Below are 20,154 nucleotides of genomic sequence, written 5' to 3' on the forward strand. Positions count from 1 at the left end.
TGAAAAACCCCGATTAAATTTGCACCAGTAAAACCTGTTATAATGCACAATAACATGATATATAATAATTGTTCTTTCGAAATGGCACTTGGCTTGACAGAAGACCAACCCCAAGAGGAGAATAAAAATACTCCTGTACATGTTGAGTTGGAAGATCTTCAGCATGAGGAGCAGCCCTCAAATGAACTTCGGAAGGAGGTGTCTCTCCTAGAGGAAACCCTGTTGGTCAGGGTGATGGGAATCTGTTAATATTATTAACATAATGAGGTATATACCTGGCTTGATTTTGTCACAGAATGTCATGTACATCAATGAACAATTGCAAATTGTAATGTTTGCGATGTTTAAATTAGTTGCTATAGCAACAATTAAAAGCTTTAATACTACACCTTTCCATTCTGGTTGGGTCAAATATGAACCCTACTGTGAGACACGACCTCACAGAGAGAGGCTCGCCCGGAACTCTCTCACCCACCTGATCCCAAGCTTCGCGTGGACAATAGGACAGAGGTTAAGAGTATGCATAGGGACTAGGTTGGTGAACGTGTTATATTTCTGAGATATTGGATTTAAGTGAAATTGTAAAACCAAACCTATTATATATATAAAGGAAAATCTTTCAGTGACAACACGTCTCCTGACTGAGTTAAAAGCACAATTCATATATCTTGAGACAATGATCACATTATGTTACTTTGTTCATGTGCTATCAAATGCATAAAACATTTGAATTCATGTAATATGTTCTAGAATACTGAGTGCCAACTAAAAATCAAGTTTCAATATTATCTTTTAATAACCGTTTATAGCATTCAACCAGGACCCACTGAATGGAGATAATCCAAATGGGGAAAATGATTTGGGAGACATGCCGAGAATTTTTGAGGTATTGTACTTCGCATTTAAAGAGGATGGTTGTGTTCTGATTTTGTCTTACTTAAATGACAGGGGGTACCAATAGGGGTTGGGAAAAGTTTGAAAGTTTTGAAGGGAACAATAATTAAGGTTGTGGTCAGCAGTGATTTCATAAGGCTTCCTTTCACAAACACATGTCTATAGCCATAAGAGCTAGCTTAACATGTCAAGATTGCCTAATCGTAAACTCTGTGTGAAAGTATAAACTGTAGGTTAATTATCTTGCTTACACCATAATATATAGATTTAGGCCAGCCTAAAAGCAGAGCTCCTCAGTTATTTTTTGGAATGTTGTTGCTAATGAAAATAATCCAACATGTATGAGGTAAATTGCGAATGATTTAATAGTTTCAGCCAGAACTAGTATTACATCAGCAGATCGAGGTGTAAGATGGTGTGATTATGAAATATAGAGCCACGATTTCAAGGATTTCTGGGAAGCTACCAAAAATCTTGATCACATAACAGAACTGTCTTCTGTGCTTTTTGGTGGCATTTCTTGTTCTTTCCTACCTTATTCAGAAAGACAAGGCATTGTTATTAATCATTATATTCTTCCTTTGTTAACATGGGGACTCCCACACAAAAGAAGTTTACACATTTTTTTGTTGTGGGGACTGATTGAAATGTAGTGGTTACAATATACTCAGTCCCTGAATCTCTACCAAATGAAATCTCACAAAAATACCAAAACAGTATACATATGTGAAAAGTTGGAAAGTTTTGTTTTCTAACTTGTCCCCAAAGATACATTTAGCCATCTTCACTATTGTATGGAGTCTCCTCCTGCTAGAAGGGTTTGCAATAAGCAAAATCACCCTCGCATGAATGGTAATTACGATATTTTTTTTTGCTGATCATGAATACTTGCATAGGCTTCTAATAATAATTTTATTATTCAATTTCAATGTGATTTGTTCTTTTTCTCGACTGGCATTGTGGACTACAAGAGCTGCGATTGGGTTCCATTGATTAATTTTGCTATGATTAAATTATACCAAGAATTATCAGTGAGCTAAGAGGAAGTTATATTATGTACATGTATTTTGTCTGCACTACACAGCCAAATGCACTCAAAGGTTATGAGGCATAGGTACATTTGTCAGAAGAGCCCAGCATATCCAAGATATGTTTTGATTGACACATCAATTAAGATAATTTACAGCAAAATGGATAAAAAATACATCAATATCCTACATGCACCAAAGCCAGACATGGGGTTATAAGGCAATCGTTTAAACAACAGATTGAAATAATTTATAAATTAGAGAACACTATTTCTACAACAGAATGGACCAAATTAACCTTATCAGACATTGCGAATGGCAAGGCTGTCTGTAGAATGTCACAAATTTCTCAACCCTTTCTTTCTACAAAAATGCTAATCCTGCAACTTTGCTTAAGACCCAGTTCTCCATTTCGTGTTGCCAAAATATCAATTTATGCCATGTCCAATGCAGATTATCACAAAATTGATTTAAAAGCTCAATAAATATCATTTTAAAGCCAAAAAGCCAATTATTTAAATAAACCACGAGTAAATTATCTCTAAGAAAAACTGATTAAATTAACAGGCACGTAAAAACAATTAGTTAATATGTGTTTCTTAATAATGTAATGCAGTGTATCTGTCACAATGTTGCAGCTATGATATTACTACAAACAGGATGGGTTGCAGAACTGAACCTCCAAGTCAGTTTATTCAAAGAACTTGGTGCAGAATTTATAATCCCATCAAGTTGTCTGTAAATACAGAGAAACCAAACAAAGCATTACAATCATAAGTAATGAATTACTAAACTCTTTTACATGTACTGTCTGAACAGTGTATGTTCCATTAATATTGGGGATCTCTCAGAAGCTGCATCCATGATAAATTAATTTGTTCCCAGATGCATTTGTTTATAGAACTTTTCACAAATTAAGAATGGCTGACTGTTAGGATCGAGAAATGCCGGTCAACATCCCATTTGACAAATCGCTCATATTTTGCCCAAAGATACCCTTAGGTGACCTAATTCTAAAAATCATATTTAAAGGTTCCACCGAATTTTTATTTTTCAGAAATTCGCGAAAATTTGAAAGCGCGGTCAAAGTGCGGTTTTTCGTGTAATAAAATGACCGAAATAAGGTGCGAGGACGAAGCGCTGCTAAAGTCTTAAAATAAACTCAATTGACTTCAAACTTCACATAAATGTGGAACAACCACTCTAATTTATTCCTCGCTTTAAACTAATCTCAGATATGTTGATATAGTGGTTTTCCGAACCATTTTAAAAACAGCTATGAAGCGTGTGAAAAATAACGGCAATATATAGGTCATGTTTAACAGCATAAAAATGCATCTGGTACCTCACTTTCCGATTATTTTACTTTACAGCCTTAAAATATCATTATTAAAGATATACCATGCCAAGTTTCATGCTCGAACTCGCAGTATTTCCCTTTGTGAAAAACGAAAATCTATGTCAATGTGTTGGGCGCAAATAACACAATAATTATGCACGAACCAGAGACAAATCAATTTCGATGGCGAAAGTAAAAGGCTATCATTAATTAGAATCCCGTCAATTCACTGCTATCAGTAGAAACATAATGTCCACTGCATAAAAACTGTTTTTAGACGTTTTCCAACCATTGCGCGTTAACTTTGTATAATTTCGTGTCCGCCGTCATGTCTAGTTTGTCATCGCGTGTATTTCCTTAATGCAACAACACTTGAATGGTTGTCATAACAAACGCAAGAGATTTCCTGGAACCTTAATGTTTTCGATTCACCAAAACGCTTTAAGTTCGTTAAGACACAGTAATGGGTCAACTTGGAATGCTTTTTAGCATCAAGGACGTTAAAGGACTGTAAATTAATCGAGTTGAAATATCTTGAAGCAAATCAAAATCGCGCCCTTATTCTAAGTTGGTAAACAGCCGATCTCCGTTCAAGTTCAAGAAGTCGAGAGGTTAATCCGGCAATGTATTACCGGTACAACAACAAAATCAAACCGAGCTCATCAAAAGTGTAAGTTTAAAAGTGTAGTGGCAAGTTCCAAATAAATTTCGCCTATATAAATTGGAAACAAGATGTGAAACGGTCTGACCTGAAACAAACAAACAAAATATTAATACGACTAATTTAACCCGAAAATGTTACAGAAAACATACCTAAAAGCCGTCGATTCCCCTCGATACCACTCCGCATTGCCTTAAAGAGCCCAAGCTTTCTGCTGTAAGAATCAGGGGCCTCATGAATCTGTATTTATTATATCGGCAACCATGCTGCGTGGCTGATATTCGAGACTCAGTAAAAGTTGTCACACAACCGTACGAGCAGCCCAGTCACGCTTTTACTGCTCTTGCGCAAATGTTCAACATTTCGCAATTTACATAAACCGACTACAAGTTTAAAGTAGTGACAGTAGATTGAAATGCGCTTTTTAAAGCTGTCCTATCGAGGAACAATTATTTCTTGTTTTTGAATGGCTCTTAGTTGTAGCTACAGTTGGGGAGGGTGGGAGAGGGTTTCCCGGAAATTTTGGATATCTGTATGTCGTGGAAGATTAAGTGGTCTCCAGCTCTTAACGCCAACACCGAAACACTAGATGATTCTTGAAGTATCACAGGAGTCCCTAAGCTAAATAATTTTGAGTGTAGCTCCGCTGAGTCAATTAACCGTTGGCGCGCATATTGCATTGACCGTGAACAGGTGGAAAAACAGTTAAACCGGAAAAGCCTGTTGCACATTGTAATTTAGCGTTGTCCAACACGCAGTCGGTCTGGTTGAAATGTTAATCGTATTTGAGAGAATCTCAAGTTTTCTTTCGACACATAGTGGGGTGACATACTACTAGATGGGCGTGGCCGGGAGCCACGAGTCAAGTCAGTCAATTTACCATGCTTAACCGAGAGGACTGACTGCGACCTTAACGTCAGTGCCATTATCAACGGGTATGACCGAGGAAGCGTCTGCTGAGGTTTTCATAGATAGTAACCATGCACGGTAGGGGTGTGTTGATGTCTTCAAGGCCGCTGCATCCCTGTCTTTTATAGACTGTCTACTTTAGAGAGGCACTTGTCTCTGGGCAAAGGCAAAGGAAGTTGTAGAAATACTCCAGCTCCAGCATCCTTTGGTACACGACCAGCAAGACTCCTGTGTCTTGGCGATGGAGGGTAACCTAAAGAACATGAAACTGTGTATGCTACCGTGCGGGTGCGAAGACATGGGACTAGATGTACCTCTCCCACTCGTGCGCGGAAAAGCTCCAAACTCGGCACTTCTGAAGTATTTTACTAACAACTGCACTTGGCGGAAGTATTCTTAGCAACTGCCGGTGTTTGGCTTCATCGGTATTTAGCAAACACCTCTTGCGGGAGGGGGGGAGGAGGGGGGAGGATCGTTAATCGTCTCAACCTCGTTCCCAGGGTCTCTCATCTCACCACCCCCCTGCAGCGAGCTCAGCATATCAGTTCATTAGAATAACACAGAGGCCTATTAGGGTTAAGCGTAGGGACAATCTGTAGTCCTTCCACTAGTGGCTCACTATCACTCTTCTCGGTTAAGCATGGCAAATTGACTGACTTGACTCGTGGCTTGGCGTTAAGAGCTGGAGACCACTTAATCTTCCACAGCATACAGATATCCGAAATTTCCGGGAAACCCTCTCCCACCCTCCCCGACTGTAGCTACAACTAAGAGCCATTCAAAAACAAGAAATAATTGTTCCTCGATAGGACAGCTTTAAAAAGCGCATTTCAATCTACTGTCACTACTTTAAACTTGTAGTCAGCTTATGTAAATTGCGAAATGTTGAACATTTGCGCAAGAGCAGTAAAAGCGTGACTGGGCTGCTCGTACGGTTGTGTGACAACTTTTACTGAGTCTCGAATATCAGCCACGCAGCATGGTTGCCGATATAATAAATACAGATTCATGAGGCCCCTGATTCTTACAGCAGAAAGCTTGGGCTCTTTAAGGCAATGCGGAGTGGTATCGAGGGGAATCGACGGCTTTTAGGTATGTTTTCTGTAACATTTTCGGGTTAAATTAGTCGTATTAATATTTTGTTTGTTTGTTTCAGGTCAGACCGTTTCACATCTTGTTTCCAATTTATATAGGCGAAATTTATTTGGAACTTGCCACTACACTTTTAAACTTACACTTTTGATGAGCTCGGTTTGATTTTGTTGTACCGGTAATACATTGCAGGATTAACCGCTCGACTTCTTGAACTTGAACGGAGATCGGCTGTTTACCAACTTAGAATAAGGGCGCGATTTTGATTTGCTTCAAGATATTTCAACTTGATTAATTTACAGTCCTTTAACGTCCTTGATGCTAAAAAGCATTCCAAGTTGACCCATTATTGTGTCTTAACGAACTTAAAGCGTTTTGGTGAATCGAAAACATTAAGGTTCCAGGAAATCTCTTGCGTTTGTTATGACAACCATTCAAGTGTTGTTGACATAAAGGAAATACACGCGATGACAAACTAGACATGTCGGCGGACACGAAATTATACAAAGTTAACGCGCAATGGTTGGAAAACGTCTAAAAACAGTTTTTATGCAGTGGACATTATGTTTCTACTGATAGCAGTGAATTGACGGGATTCTAATTAATGATAGCCTTTTACTTTCGCCATCGAAATTGATTTGTCTCTGGTTCGTGCATAATTATTGTGTTATTTGCGCCCGACACATTGACATAGATTTTCGTTTTTCACAAAGGGAAATACTGCGAGTTCGAGCATGAAACTTGGCATGGTATATCTTTAATAATGATATTTTAAGGCTGTAAAGTAAAATAATCGGAAAGTGAGGTACCAGATGCATTTTTATGCTGTTAAACATGACCTATATATTGCCGTTATTTTTCACACGCTTCATAGCTGTTTTTAAAATGGTTCGGAAAACCACTATATCAACATATCTGAGATTAGTTTAAAGCGAGGAATAAATTAGAGTGGTTGTTCCACATTTATGTGAAGTTTGAAGTCAATTGAATTTATTTTAAGACTTTAGCAGCGCTTCATCCTCGCACCTTATTTCGGTCATTTTATTACACAAAAAACCGCACTTTGACCGCGCTTTCAAATTTTCGCGAATTTCTGAAAAATAAAAATTCGGTGGAACCTTTAAATATGATTTTTAGAATTAGGTCACCTAAGGGTATCTTTGGGCAAAATATGAGCGATTTGTCAAATGGGACGTTGACCGGCGTTTCTCGATCCTAACAGTCAGCCATTCTTAACATCTCTGTCATAACAGTGACCTCTGTGTTCTCCAACAATTAGCACACAAGAAAAATACACTCAGTAAGATATTGTTTACAATAAAAATCAGGGTGTCTACAAAACGAAGACCGAAGACCGAAGATCGAAGACTGAAGATCGAAGACCGAAGACTAAAGACCGAAAAACGAAGAGTTCATATAAGTTTAGGCCTTTCAAACTCAAGGCAGTTATAATGATCGATAATCAGGCTTAAGTACTTTATCGGACGCTATCACACGCGAAACCGACGGGGTCTTCGTTTTGTAGTTTAGGCCGGGTCAAACTACAAAACGAAGACCCTCGCTCAAACGCTCTTTAAGATGCCAAAAGACGTGAAACCGACTGGGTCTTTGTTTTGTAGTTTAGGCTGGGTCAAACTACAAAACGAAGACCCTCGCTCAAACGCTCTTTAAGACCCCAAAACTCTTTTCCAAATTTCGATCTCAAACGATCAGGTGTTTTCTGTTAGGGGTGGACCATTAGATTTTTGATGGGGAGGGGGTTGTGCAAATCCCAAAAAAATATCGATCATATGCTTCTAGTTTAAATAAAATATCATGCACATCTGTTAAGATGGAAAAAAATATCGAGCAGCCATAATCAGGGCGTGGGAAAGGATCTTTGCGTGATGCATGACGGCCCAAAAGTGGCTTTGAGTCACCTTAGTTACCATTGGAAGGAAAAAATGCCTGGTACATGTCAGGGATATATATTTTTGACGACTCGTTTGTCGCCTCCTTATAAGGTACCTTTCAATTGCGATGCCATCAGATAAAGCTATGTTCTTTTTTACCCCAAGTTTCAGGTCTCAGTGACTCTGATATCAGTAACGATGACTTGTCGTGCACCTTATATAAGGTAGGTGAAATTCAATCGGGATCTTTTTTGTATTTAATATACTACAATTTCGTTATTTCGAAAGTGTTATCCCTCGGACGTATAAGCAATTTCCCACCACTATGGCGGTAGGGGATGGTGGTGGGGGGAAATGATGTACCGCAGTTTCGTTCTATTATTGAACAGCTTACTCTACAAGAGGACATCATTTGTGGTGGATGTGACGTCATATATACCTAGGTTCCCCCCCACAACCCACTTAGATACGCAATCTTAGATTTGCACTGTTTTCTAAGAAAGTCTGGAAATGACGGACATCGAAAAATGCCAGAAGACTTGTGCAAGGTGGAATTATGTTTTTTCCCTTGACATGCTGCTAATTATCAAGTTGTCACGGGAACGTCAAACATCGCGGACACAGCTGACATAATTTCCGCAAGGGATTAATTAGCAGCTGCTCAATGTTTCGCATTTCGCATGCGAAATTCCTTATTCAAAACTACTGAAAACTACCTCGAGAAGGGTGGCATCCACCAGCCCCCCTCCATTGTGCATCTGGAGGTTATGTCGGGGATTAAAAAATGTATCTCCTAGGCAGAGCTCTTATTAAATTGACATAGTGAATATATGGAAGACATGAACAGAACTGTGGATTAAGAAATAAATGAATGAAGTGAACCTCATTCATTTCGTCGAACCTGTTAGGAAAAACTGCAAGTGTATGCAAGCAGACACTCACGCGGAGAGGATTTTTGAAACCTTGAAAACTAATTAATAAGGACATTTTTCTTATTTTTATGTTGGTAAAAACATAAGCCGGGTTCTGCAAGAATTACCTTTAGACAGATACAATTTTGACTTTATACTGCACAGTAAAAACAGGACGTATTTTGTAACTCACTTTCCGGCAGTAACTTTGTTTGACTATGTATTGTCCTTCTATACATTTGCAGACAAAGGAATGTTGGAATGGTGACGAAAGGATACCGTTGTTTGAGAAGGGACGACCTGAGAGATACACAGTCGATCAAGCCTTAGAAATCATCAGCGAACACAGCCTCACATGCGCAAAATGCACCTGTCAACCTTTGAAGGTGAGAGAAAATGCTTCGTTCCTGATCGATTTGAAATGGTTTGACAACTGGGAAGACATAAAAGCCGATATGAATGGTGTATACGACGGCGTTCTACAATGTGCAGTGTGGACAATAGAATGGTATGATGGTATGTGGTCATTACTGCATAAGAAGAAAGCCCCGCTATCTTCCATGGAAAACTATCATTTAATTCAGAATTCCAGGAGGAACAAAGCTGCACCATCTCTTGCGCGTTCAATATTTATATTGAAAGACATGAAAGGAAACATCGTTAACAATGTTTGTCTTTTACAATACCATGTTGACAACGCTGAAGGACGAGTTGATGATGTAGAGGTGCAGAAGCATGGTAACAGCCGATCCTCGAACCCAAGGCTGTTCTATCCACTTAAGAGCATGCTTGGGTCAATTAAAGATAACGTGAAGAAGAAAGGATCGCAAGGAGTTTACAGCGACCTGAGGAAAAAGGCTGGTGGAATTTTCGGTGCTTCTTCTGTGTCGGAGCTGCCTCGTGGGAAACAGCAAATTTACAACGCAAAGTCCAGGATGAGCAGTACTGTCACACAGGATGACGTTGAAGATCTTTTGAAGTATGCCTGAGACAAGGAAGACCTGATTCTGCACCACGCCGACTATCCCGAAGATCTATGGGTTCTAGGAACTTCCAGCATGTGTTCCGATCTGTCCAAGTACACCACATCAGGCATACTTTCCTACCCATTCTGTGTTGACCCAACATTCAAAATGGGGAAGTTTGAAGTTACTCCCATTGTGTACAAAAATCAACTCTTGAAGTCCAAGAGGACGAATGAAAGCCCTGTTTTTTTAGGTCCCACAATGATTCATCATAAGAAGACCTATGCCGCCTACAGGACTCTTGCATCGACGTGTGCAGCAAAATGCAAGGAGATAACAAAGGCAAAAGGTTTTATTACCGATGGAGAAGAGAATCTCTATAAAGCCTTTGAAGATGAAATGAAAAATGCAAGGAGCCTACGTTGTTTGAAACACTTTGAGACCAACTGCAAGGAGAAGCTAAGAACAACGGGAATTCACAAAACAAAGGAACAGCGATTCTTCCTGCAACAGGTTTTTGGCGTTCATGGGAAAGAGGAAGGTATACTCGATGCTGATAATCAAGAAGACTTGCGCCAACGTTTGGACTTGGCAAAGATGGAAATAGAGAGACGAGAGCGGGAGGTTCTGAAGAGGGAGGACGAGGCGTATAAACCGAAGTTTTGGTCCTTTCTCGACGAGCATTTTGAAATGATGGGTTCTCACATGGTCGCGAATGTCCGAAAGGAAGCTGGAATGGTAGTAGAAGATGACGGCAAACCTGCTCGCTGTTATTCCAACAATTCAGAATCAATGAATAACGTCATGAGGTCTGCCAAGGAAACGTTCCTCAAAGAAAATCCCTGTATTTCACAGCTGAACAAGATTCAGTTTACATGAAATGTTTTTGAGGTTGTCCATGCGCACCAGATGGAAGAGCTTCACTCTGCAATCGCTGGGCTCAGTGATGAATATATCCTTGCCGATCATGCCACCTATTTGCAAGTGCCAGCCGATGTGTGGTTCGAGTGGACGCCACAAATGAGGGAGGAGTACATCCGCGGAGTACAGAAGCTTTCAATAGAGGAAATGTTTAAGGAAAAAGATGCACCGTGGCCGACTTTGGAAACTTCCGGTATTGATGAACCAGAATTCAGGCCCCTAGATGAAGACATCGTCACACACCTGGTAAGTAGCCATGGCTACTCAAAAGAAAATGCTGATGCCCTCAGAAAGGAAGTTCTCAAACTTCTGAACCACCCCAGTGCCATCCAGCGAAAAGCAAGTATGCAAACTGGTGGAGTTCTGCAATTTGAAGTTGCAAGTGCCGGATCTAAAAACGGAACACTGCAGGTTTCAGTTTACAGTGATCATGCGACATGTGTGTGTGGACGGTACAAGCACGACAACATCTGCAAGCATTCCCTGGCAGTAGCTGCATTGAAGTCAATTCTAGCCGCCCACCTCGATTTCATCCGAAAGAAATCAAAGAAGGTTTGTAGTAGAACGGCTCTTGCCGAACATAACGTCCGAAAAGAGACAGCCGGGAAGAAGGGAGGCAAGAACAAATATCCCTATCGACCAGCGCGGGGCAAGCCAACTACAAGCACGAGCGTATCAACAGAAGTAGCTGACACCCCTTTGTACTCTGAGATTTACCACAACGAAAATTCATTTGTGTTGATGTTCCTGTCGGAGGATGCAAAAAGCTGTAAATCCTGTCATCTAGACTTCTGCCACAAAAAGAAGACAATTCCCTTCGACGTCATCTTCTCCCACAAAGAATGATGGATGTATCCCATCAATGGAGATTGGGCAAATTGTAGGCCATCCAACCGTGAGACCGTCAGGTACTACCACGCCGCAAAGAAGTGCCTAATGGGCTGGTTTCCCTACTTCTCCGAAGAGTACATCCACATTCCTGGGGACGTCAAGGACAGTCTTCGTGACTCTCACAAAACATACCTCATGAGCGAGTTTGAGCTAAACTTTGATTAAATCTTTCCTCGATATGTGAACACTTACGAGCAAGCCTTGCAGTCGCCCCATTCCGGTGTCAGCATGTTTTATACAATGTTCGATTAAATGCGCGGGCTGTGACTGGTCAGTTCGAGTTCATTATTAAAGAAATAAAAAACGTATCCAAATGCATTGTTGAGTTATATAAGCACGTGGTGATTTTTAAGAACACGAGAGAAGTGCTAGAAGCACTTGGCTGCGCCTCGTACTTCTCTATGCACTTCTGTCGTGTTCTAAAAATCACCACGTGCTTAAATAACTCAATAATGCGGATACGTTTTTTATTTCTTCAATAATGAACTCGAACTGACCAGTCACAGCCCGCGCATTTTATAAAACGTGATGAAAACGCACCATTTGTATTTGTATTAGAGAAAATTTACTACAATTTATCTCGATTGGCTGGCTTTCAGTGTATGCATTGTCATAGAAACTGAATTAAGCACAAACACAATGGTTTATGGCGGAAGAACAGGGTCTTAAGTAATCTAAGTTGGCAGAAGAACAGACAGACGCCGAGATTTCTAAAACAGTTTCCTCAACTGTAAGCACTTTCGGATCAGGATCCTCAAAATTGGCAACTTTCTCAAAATTATTAACTTAAAATGAGGGCGGGGCATTTGTTTGTTGTCTTTTTGTGTCTGTTAGTTGGTTGCCAAAAGTGTCTTCAAAAATGTAACTCGGTAGATCGCGTTTTAACCACTGGATGAATTGTTTCTTGCGTCAGTTGTTGAATGATACGCCCTGTAGATCGGGAGTTAAAAAGTAAAATGAAACTGTAAAGCACACATTTTATCATAATATTTCCCCAGGAGGAAATTAAGTTAGTTGATCATCAGACATCTTAGGAGGTTCTCGTTGCAAGTTAAAAAATAGATATTGTTAAAACATAAAAAGTACACACGGTATATTATAATGAAATTTTTAAGACGCATTTTCGGAATATCGCAAAATCTACCGTCCGCTGCAATGCGGCAGCAAAAAGAAAATAATCTCGAGGTTCTCGTGGCTCATGTTCATATTTCAAAGTCTTGCGTAAGTCAACGTGTCAAAACTTTTTTAACCGAGTAGTAAAATTAAATTTAACATCTCATACCAAACATTTTACACGTCAAGTTTTCGAGCCTTTTGGAAACGCTAGAATTAGAATGTGGGAAAGTTGCATTTAAATGTTCACATTTTGGTGGATTATTGTATAAACGACAGCATTATAGATGCCGTTGTTACGGCAATCATTTTGTTACTATCGTAGAATACCGTAACTATGGAATTATATTTTATCATGAGTTCGTTTCGGTTAGCATTATAAGATGTACGTTTTTAATCATAAAGGTAGTAAATTTAAATTGAACATCTCATACCAATATTTTATACTCACGGTTTCAAGACTTTTGAAGACGCTGGAATTAGAATGTGGGAAACTTGCATTAAAATGTTCACATTTTGATTGATTATTGTATGAACGAAAGTATAAAAGACGCCGTTGTTACGGCAATCAATTTGTTACTATTGCAGAATACCGTAACTATGGAATTATATTTTATCCTGAGTTCGTTTCCGTTAGCATTATACGATGTACGTTGTAAATCTTAAAGCATTAACTCACTCGAAAATATCAGATCAAAGCTTAACGACAAGCCGGATTGTAGTCTGGATATTCACTGGCGCTGAATATTGACCTAGACAAGTTTGTATTTTTGGCACCCGAAGAATTTGTTGTTCCCCACAGGATGCCATTTTCTGTAGCATTACTTTCGTTTAATCCACATTGTCTGCTCAACATAAATATATACATGTATACATGTTTCTCATGTCAGTTTCCCTTTACTATTCCAGTAGCACAGCTCTTGGCTACCTATACTATTTTTCGGTCTAGTCTTCGAGCTTTGATCTGACAACCTTTATGGAAAAAAAATTCTTGGCCATGCCCTACTTGGAAGGATATGCCTGTATATCAGGACAAGGAAAGGGAATGACATTCGGGTTTCAAATACAATGAATATCAACTATACTTGGATTGAATTGTTGTAAAAATTATTTTTGATACTGTTATTCAACTGAAAAAAGGCAATAGGGAATCGGAGTATAAGAATAAAATAATCTTTAATTTCATTATTCGTCACGCTTTCTTCAAGGAAACTGTTTGAGCGAGGGTCTTCGTGTTGTAGTTTGACCCGGCCTAAACTACAAAACGAAGACCCAGTCGGATTTGCGTCTTTTGGCGTCTTAAAGAGCGTTTGAGCGTGGGTCTTCGTTTTGTAGTTTGACCTGGCCTAAACTACAAAACGAAGACCCCGTCGGTTTCGCGTCTTTTGGCGTCCAACAAAGCGTTTGAGCGAGGGTCTTCGTTTTGTAGTTTGACCCGGCCTAAACTTACAAAACGAAGACCTAGTCGGTTTCGCGTGTGATAGCGTCCGATAAAGTACTGAAGCCTGATTATCGATGATTATAACTGCCTTGAGTTTGAAAGACCTAAAATTATATGAGCTTTTCGTTTTTCGGTCTTCGGTCTTCGATCTTCGATCTTCGTTTTGTATACACCCTAAAATTCAATGCCTATAAGCAATCATAAGGACCTTAAATTTATATTACCTCAGAAATATCTCACCAGGCCATGGTTGCTTTGAAAATCTTTGATGTGTTAATACAGGCTCCCCATCTGTAACCTGTTCATATATTGACTGACAGGAACAGGCATGTAATTCCTTTCTTTGATATACAGTGTACTTCATTGTTAGCTGTTTACTGAGTGTTAGTAGTGAATCAAATGCTAGGGGTTGGTACTCCAACTTTCACTGTGGCAGGCTCTGCCCTGAGATACAAAGCAAACTTACATAACTGTTATGAACTTCGCCACTTGCTTTCGAGAGCAAATGCAATTTGCTTCAAACAAGCAACTGGAACATTGATGGTTACAACAATGTGCACAGTCCCAATCACAGGGTCATCCAGGCTGTTTGGTTGTACATATAACTGCACAACTGTATATGAATTCAGCTTCCAGAAGAAAATCAGAGTTTGTCAGGATAAATACTGATGTTCTTGCTTACTCAATGAATGAATGTGCAGTTCCAGAAGATATTCACACCCAACACCCATTCACGGCCAGTCTTTAGAAATTCCAAATTAAAGTATCAGGAATCAAGAGCTCTAATAGAGAAAAAACCTCCATGTGGGGTATGAATCTTTTCTTGAAGAAAACAATGTCTGAGAAATCATTAATTACAAAATAATGTTTAAGAAACATCTTACCTTTCAGAGAATTTTGTAATCTACACTGTCTGGCCAGTTCATATACATGTATTTGACAAGTTGACACTGGGCATGTTTGTAAATTTGTGCACTTCAACATCACATTACTATGTAGTAGCACTGGCCAACTAAAAACAAACAGCATAATTTGGTTAATTAATATACACTGTACATTATTAGGTTGAAATATTGGTGTAGATTGTTGCACATCAACAGACACAGAAACTATTTGCACCTGAATCATAATGAGTGAAAAATCGTGCATGAGACATTTACATGTACATGTAACAGCCCTCCACCTCAGAACCATCACAGATATGATATGATATTTTTAAACTCTCTGAAATTTCAGATTATTCAAGATTAACATATGCACATACATCATCTGGGGCAACCCTAAAACACTGAATTTGGAAACCGAAACCCGGAATCCAGAATCTGGAACCAAAAACCAGAATCTGGAATCCAGATATTATGAATGATGATAGAAATAATTCACTTCAGCAATGTCTAATAAATAAATATGAGCAAAAATCATTTTGTTGTTATTTATTTTCTTGGCTTTACTTCAGCCACAGACTGTAATTGCTAAAAAATTATTGACTAGTTCTGAACCACCCTTAGCTATATATCTGGCCCCATCGTTCAAAAGCTGCATAAAGCTATTCATTGGGTACATCACTATCCAGTCAGGGTTACTGATTTTTTGGGTGGATAGAGTTACTCATAGCCTGCGAGCAGGCTCTAGTATCTGTCTCTATTGTCTGAGCAGGCTAAATAGGTGTCTAGTGTTTTTCTGCATTGGCATGTCACCAAGAGCCTTCATGCGGCTTTGCTACTCACACCCCCAGCCCAAACACGAGAGCCTGCTCATAGGCTAAGTTACCCATCTTTTGTTCAAGCTGGCCCTGGTGAGAGCCCGGTTCTTGTCTAGATCAAATTGCTCTGAGAAGACTGGTGAGCAGCACATTAACAACACGCTATTATAGGCTATTGCAGTGAGTTTCTGGCAGTCTTTTAGCATCTTTGAACAGCATGTGGTCTGATCTGTCAACAAGTGAGAAGCAGACGGAAGTAAGTGTGCAACATTTCTACAAATTGTTTTAATATGATGGCCGCCAAGAATATGAAATGCTGATTTGTCACAGTATCAGTGTGGAAATTGTGTTAATCTGGAATTGGTCTCGTATCTGTTGGAAAAATCAAATTTCATATTTAGACCAGACGGGTTAGCCCTTGGACTTCGAAATTGGGGGGCGTGACCGTCAATGTACAGGGAGCTGCCACTGATGGATATCCTGTTCTCTATGACATTTTCTATCTTGTTCAGTATGTACTAGACTTAAAGGATAAATTTATACTTCCGGTAAATTGAAGATCACTTATTAAACAAAATGGCAATAACCAGCAAGCTTATTTTAGACACTCTCGAGGTGCTTGGAATAAAATTAAGACGCACTTTACTGAGATTCTCATAATCATAGCCCTCACTAAAAATAACAGTTGCACAATTTCAACAGACGGGGAATTTTTCTTTCAAAAAAGGTTAAGTTTGAGGTCCTTTTTACTTGGCAGCTTACTTTTTACAGTCGAAAAGCTAAGCAAAACAATTTTCGCGTATTTGAAGAACTTATTTTCTTTGATTTGTGGATTCCAGCTTCCAGTTTCTGGATTCCGGTTTTTGGTTCCAGATTCCGGATTCCGGTTTCTGGGTTTTAGGGTTGCCCCATATTTAACGTATTGTTTGCTTCACATTCAGTTTACACATGGCTGTTATCCAGCATAGGCAGACTTATAAGTTTTCCTTCAAAAATATATTGCAACAACTATTGCATCTTTCGCTACCTATTCTTGTGATGAAATGACACAAAATTCAAGAACAAGAAGTCATAAGCATAAAACTAACTTACATGGTAGTGCTTACAGTTCCTCTTACTGTCTGCATATGCTGTCCATAAACTGATGCTGCCTGGACAATGTACTCATTATTTTTCTGATCACACCTTTTAAAACGTCACTGTTATATAATTTGTCCTGAAAAAGCAATACATGAAATGTTATGCCTTTGGCACTCACCAAATACCTTTACATGATGTATAATGTACACCATATCAACATTCACAATTCTCTTTACTTTCATTGTAACTCTTTTGTGTCATTTTCCCTCACTTGAAGACAGGACTTCCACATTAGGTTATAATTTGCCTCTGGAATCTCTATGAATTCACAGGGAGTGATAACAATTAAATCATGACTAATTTAAGCAAAGGAGGCGTTCAAATGTCAGATTTTAATGCTAAGTTTATACAGTAACTTTACATTACTCTTCGTACATATATATAACCTCTCAATTATTGCACCTATAGACAGAAGGTGTGCTGGGGGAAGAAATGTTCTAAACTCTCTGAACTTTTCCCCCTTACCTGTAATAGGATGACTATTATGAACTACGGTTTGTAACCAACACCAACATCAGTTTATGTATACACATGTATATTTTGTTGTCGTCTGTAATCATAAAAAATAAAAATTTAAAATCCTCCATAAAGTTCACACTCAATAACACTGCTACATGTAGCGCTGTTACTGGAAATCAATTTAAGTGAAACTGTTGAAACAGCTCTGCCAAAATTTTTCCTAGCAGTTAAGGCAGGATAACAGAATATACATGTAGCACACAGCAAAGGCTAGAGATACACACATGTTAGTTATCAGTTAGGATTTGGTGAGCTTCTGTGCTGTAGGTATGGTGGAAAATAATAGATTATCAGAAATGAAGGTTCCTGAGACATTTTGACAGCACTGAGAGGAATTAATATATAAATTCACAAAAGAAGGAGAAGTTCTTGCCCTGTCCAGTTCTCTGTAATAAAAATATCATTTACATATGAGTCATTTATATGTGGTTTGTGTTTAAAGCCGATATAATGCACACTCTGATTGGCCAATTCCAGTGCATTATTTACATTTACATGGTATACCTCGGTAAAACCATAAAACATTTTGTGCGACTAAAATAAAAAATATAAAAAATAAAAAGAAATGCCTAATTCATAACAATTTAAAATACTCAACACTAAAACGAATGTAATTCTTTACTTGAAAAATATTCTCCCGTAATGCCCATGGGTCAATTACAGGCATGCTAAAAAGTCCTAACACAAAGTAAAAGGAAATTAAGAAAACTATTGCTTTTTTCTGGAAAATTGTAGCGACTGAAGACAATGATGGAACACTCTGAGAGTGCTTTCTATCAACCTGATGAGATAAAATTTAAGGAGAATAGAGAATTCATGAAGTTATATCACAAACAAATTGGTACAGGACAGGAGAAAGGAAACTGTACAGCCAGGAAGAAACTGAAACTTTCTTCGACCAGCAAAAAAGTATGCATGCACAACAAAGAAAACAGTCTGTGACATTCATTTAATAAGTTAGTAAATAAAAAATTAGTGTGAAGAAGAGAGCAAAGAGAGAGAGAATGGAGATAGGAGAGTGTTCTCTCCAACTAAATTGTGTATATATGTATGTAAAAGTTATTCTTATTACTGAGAAATGGTCAGGGCAAGAACTTCTATTACACTGTTCAATTTACCGAGTTAATTAGTACTATCTCACTTTTTTGGAACATTTCCATGTTAAGTGTAAATACCGCATTGGGGAATAACCTCTTATTAACAAAATACGGTCAATGTACCCCCAACCAAAAGCAATGGCACAAATAACATGAAATAGCCAATCAAAATCAAAGCAGAGCTTTATTTGCAGACAGGATTGCCATGCATAATCGTCTACTCGACATTTTGGACTATATAAGCATTTCACCAAACCGAACTAATTGGACAGACAACAAAATAAAACGAGGAAATCTACATTATAAAAACAAGATGCATATCACTACATCTGAGCTCGAGTATCAACAGCAAATCCCTTTTCAATGAACGGTGACCGAATAAAAGAGAGGATAAAGAAAATTCGTTTAAGCTTGCGGTGTTAAAGTTGAAAAATTATTCACGCTTAAATTTGAATATTACTGAGAGTCTGTATTTTTGCCGACGGCTTAATTTAGCTATGCAGTCATTTTATTGGCAGTAGCTTTACCAGTCTTCAACCAATTTAACCTCAGAATTCACAAAAGCATTTCGCCAAACCGAATAAATTGAACTAACAAAACGAGGAAATCTCCATACTTTGTAATCACAATATGCAAATATTCACATAGGAACAAAAGTAAATTTAGCAATCCTGTTCGCTTCGGCTTAAAATGGTTTGTAGACCTTTCTTGGTTCAGTTTTCAACAACAGAAGAACAAATTTTAGCAGTCTACGAAGCGGCAGTGCTAACTAAATCAGAGAAAACTTCAAAACTCGCCCGGCCGTGTTTACAAGTACGATTTTGGTTAAGCTTATTTTTAGATGTGAGGTTATAAGCTTAAATTCACGACGAAAATCGATAGAAAACATAATTTGTTTACAACTTACAGCAACCTCCAAAGCGACCCACGTGTTATTGTTTAGAGACGAGCGAAATTAAAACAATGCAATTTTTAAAATCTCTTACAGCATGGCTTCAAATAAGGAAGACTCTTAATGGATTCCAATTGAAAATAAGCTTATATCGCCAAGGAAACTTGTTAATTTTCATACCAAACGCAACAACAAAAGTCACTTACTGCAAGTTGGCAATTCAGTTCGGCCAGTGTAAATCTTCCAGGCAGAAACTTGCAGCAACAGTTGTCAAGACTAAACTGAAGTTATATTTTTGATAGAGCAACGAATCAACCACTTCTTTCCGCTACGTTTACTGTTTTGCAATTTCTCTAAAACACTCGGGTACATTTGATTTCTCTAATGTTCATCACCTGACCAAATCAGGTGACTTTTGAATTTTCTTGCACGGCTGCACAGCATCACGTTCGCGCGAATTTTGAACTTGGCCATGGGGAGTTCGGCAGTCTTCTGAATCAATTTGTCGGGTACTTTTGCCTCCTTTCTATAGCCCTCGTTAGCTTTGGTTAACGGTATTGTTCGGTATTATTTCACCTCCTTTCTCTAGCCCTTGACTAGCTATAATTCACGGCATTGTTCAGTACTGTTTCGCCTCCTTCCCCAGCGCTGGCCCGCTCAGTCTTTTTCGCGATCTTCTTCGCTACTTCTTTGCCTGTTAATTCTTGCTTTCTGTCTTTTGCTTCAGCGCAACCCTGTCTTAAAAAT

The 20,154-nt window shown here is 38.7% G+C and overlaps 3 protein-coding genes across 3 annotated transcripts in view; 2 read left to right on the top strand and 1 right to left on the bottom strand.

Annotated features, from left to right (window-relative positions):
* The window catches only part of LOC145500997 (uncharacterized), a 383,300-nt gene that overhangs the window by 111,700 nt on the left and 251,446 nt on the right, over positions 1 to 20,154 (top strand). The gene's annotated exons all lie outside the window — the stretch shown is intronic.
* Positions 1 to 20,154, bottom strand: part of LOC145501112 (uncharacterized) — a 42,824-nt gene that overhangs the window by 7,398 nt on the left and 15,272 nt on the right. The gene's annotated exons all lie outside the window — the stretch shown is intronic.
* LOC145501584 (uncharacterized) lies at positions 82 to 9,716 on the top strand. Its single transcript, XM_081481027.1, has 4 exons — positions 82 to 231; positions 821 to 886; positions 7,953 to 8,039; positions 8,972 to 9,716. The coding sequence occupies exons 1-4, from the start codon at positions 82 to 84 to the stop codon at positions 9,713 to 9,715; spliced, it is 1,047 nt and encodes a 348-aa protein (XP_081337153.1). The 3' UTR covers position 9,716.

Source organism: Orbicella franksi, chromosome 10, assembly GCF_964199315.1.
Source record: "Orbicella franksi chromosome 10, jaOrbFran1.1, whole genome shotgun sequence".
NCBI classification, from domain to species: Eukaryota; Metazoa; Cnidaria; class Anthozoa; order Scleractinia; family Merulinidae; genus Orbicella; species Orbicella franksi.

Excerpts from the sequence above, each read along its gene's own strand:
- LOC145501584 (XM_081481027.1), top strand. The coding sequence starts at position 82 with ATGGCACTTGGCTTGACAGAAGACCAACCCCAAGAGGAGAATAAAAAT. Across the intron at positions 887-7,952 it reads ACATGCCGAGAATTTTTGAG|ATAAAGCTATGTTCTTTTTT; the intron begins GTATTGTACTTC and ends CGATGCCATCAG. Across the intron at positions 8,040-8,971 it reads TGTCGTGCACCTTATATAAG|ACAAAGGAATGTTGGAATGG; the intron begins GTAGGTGAAATT and ends ATACATTTGCAG.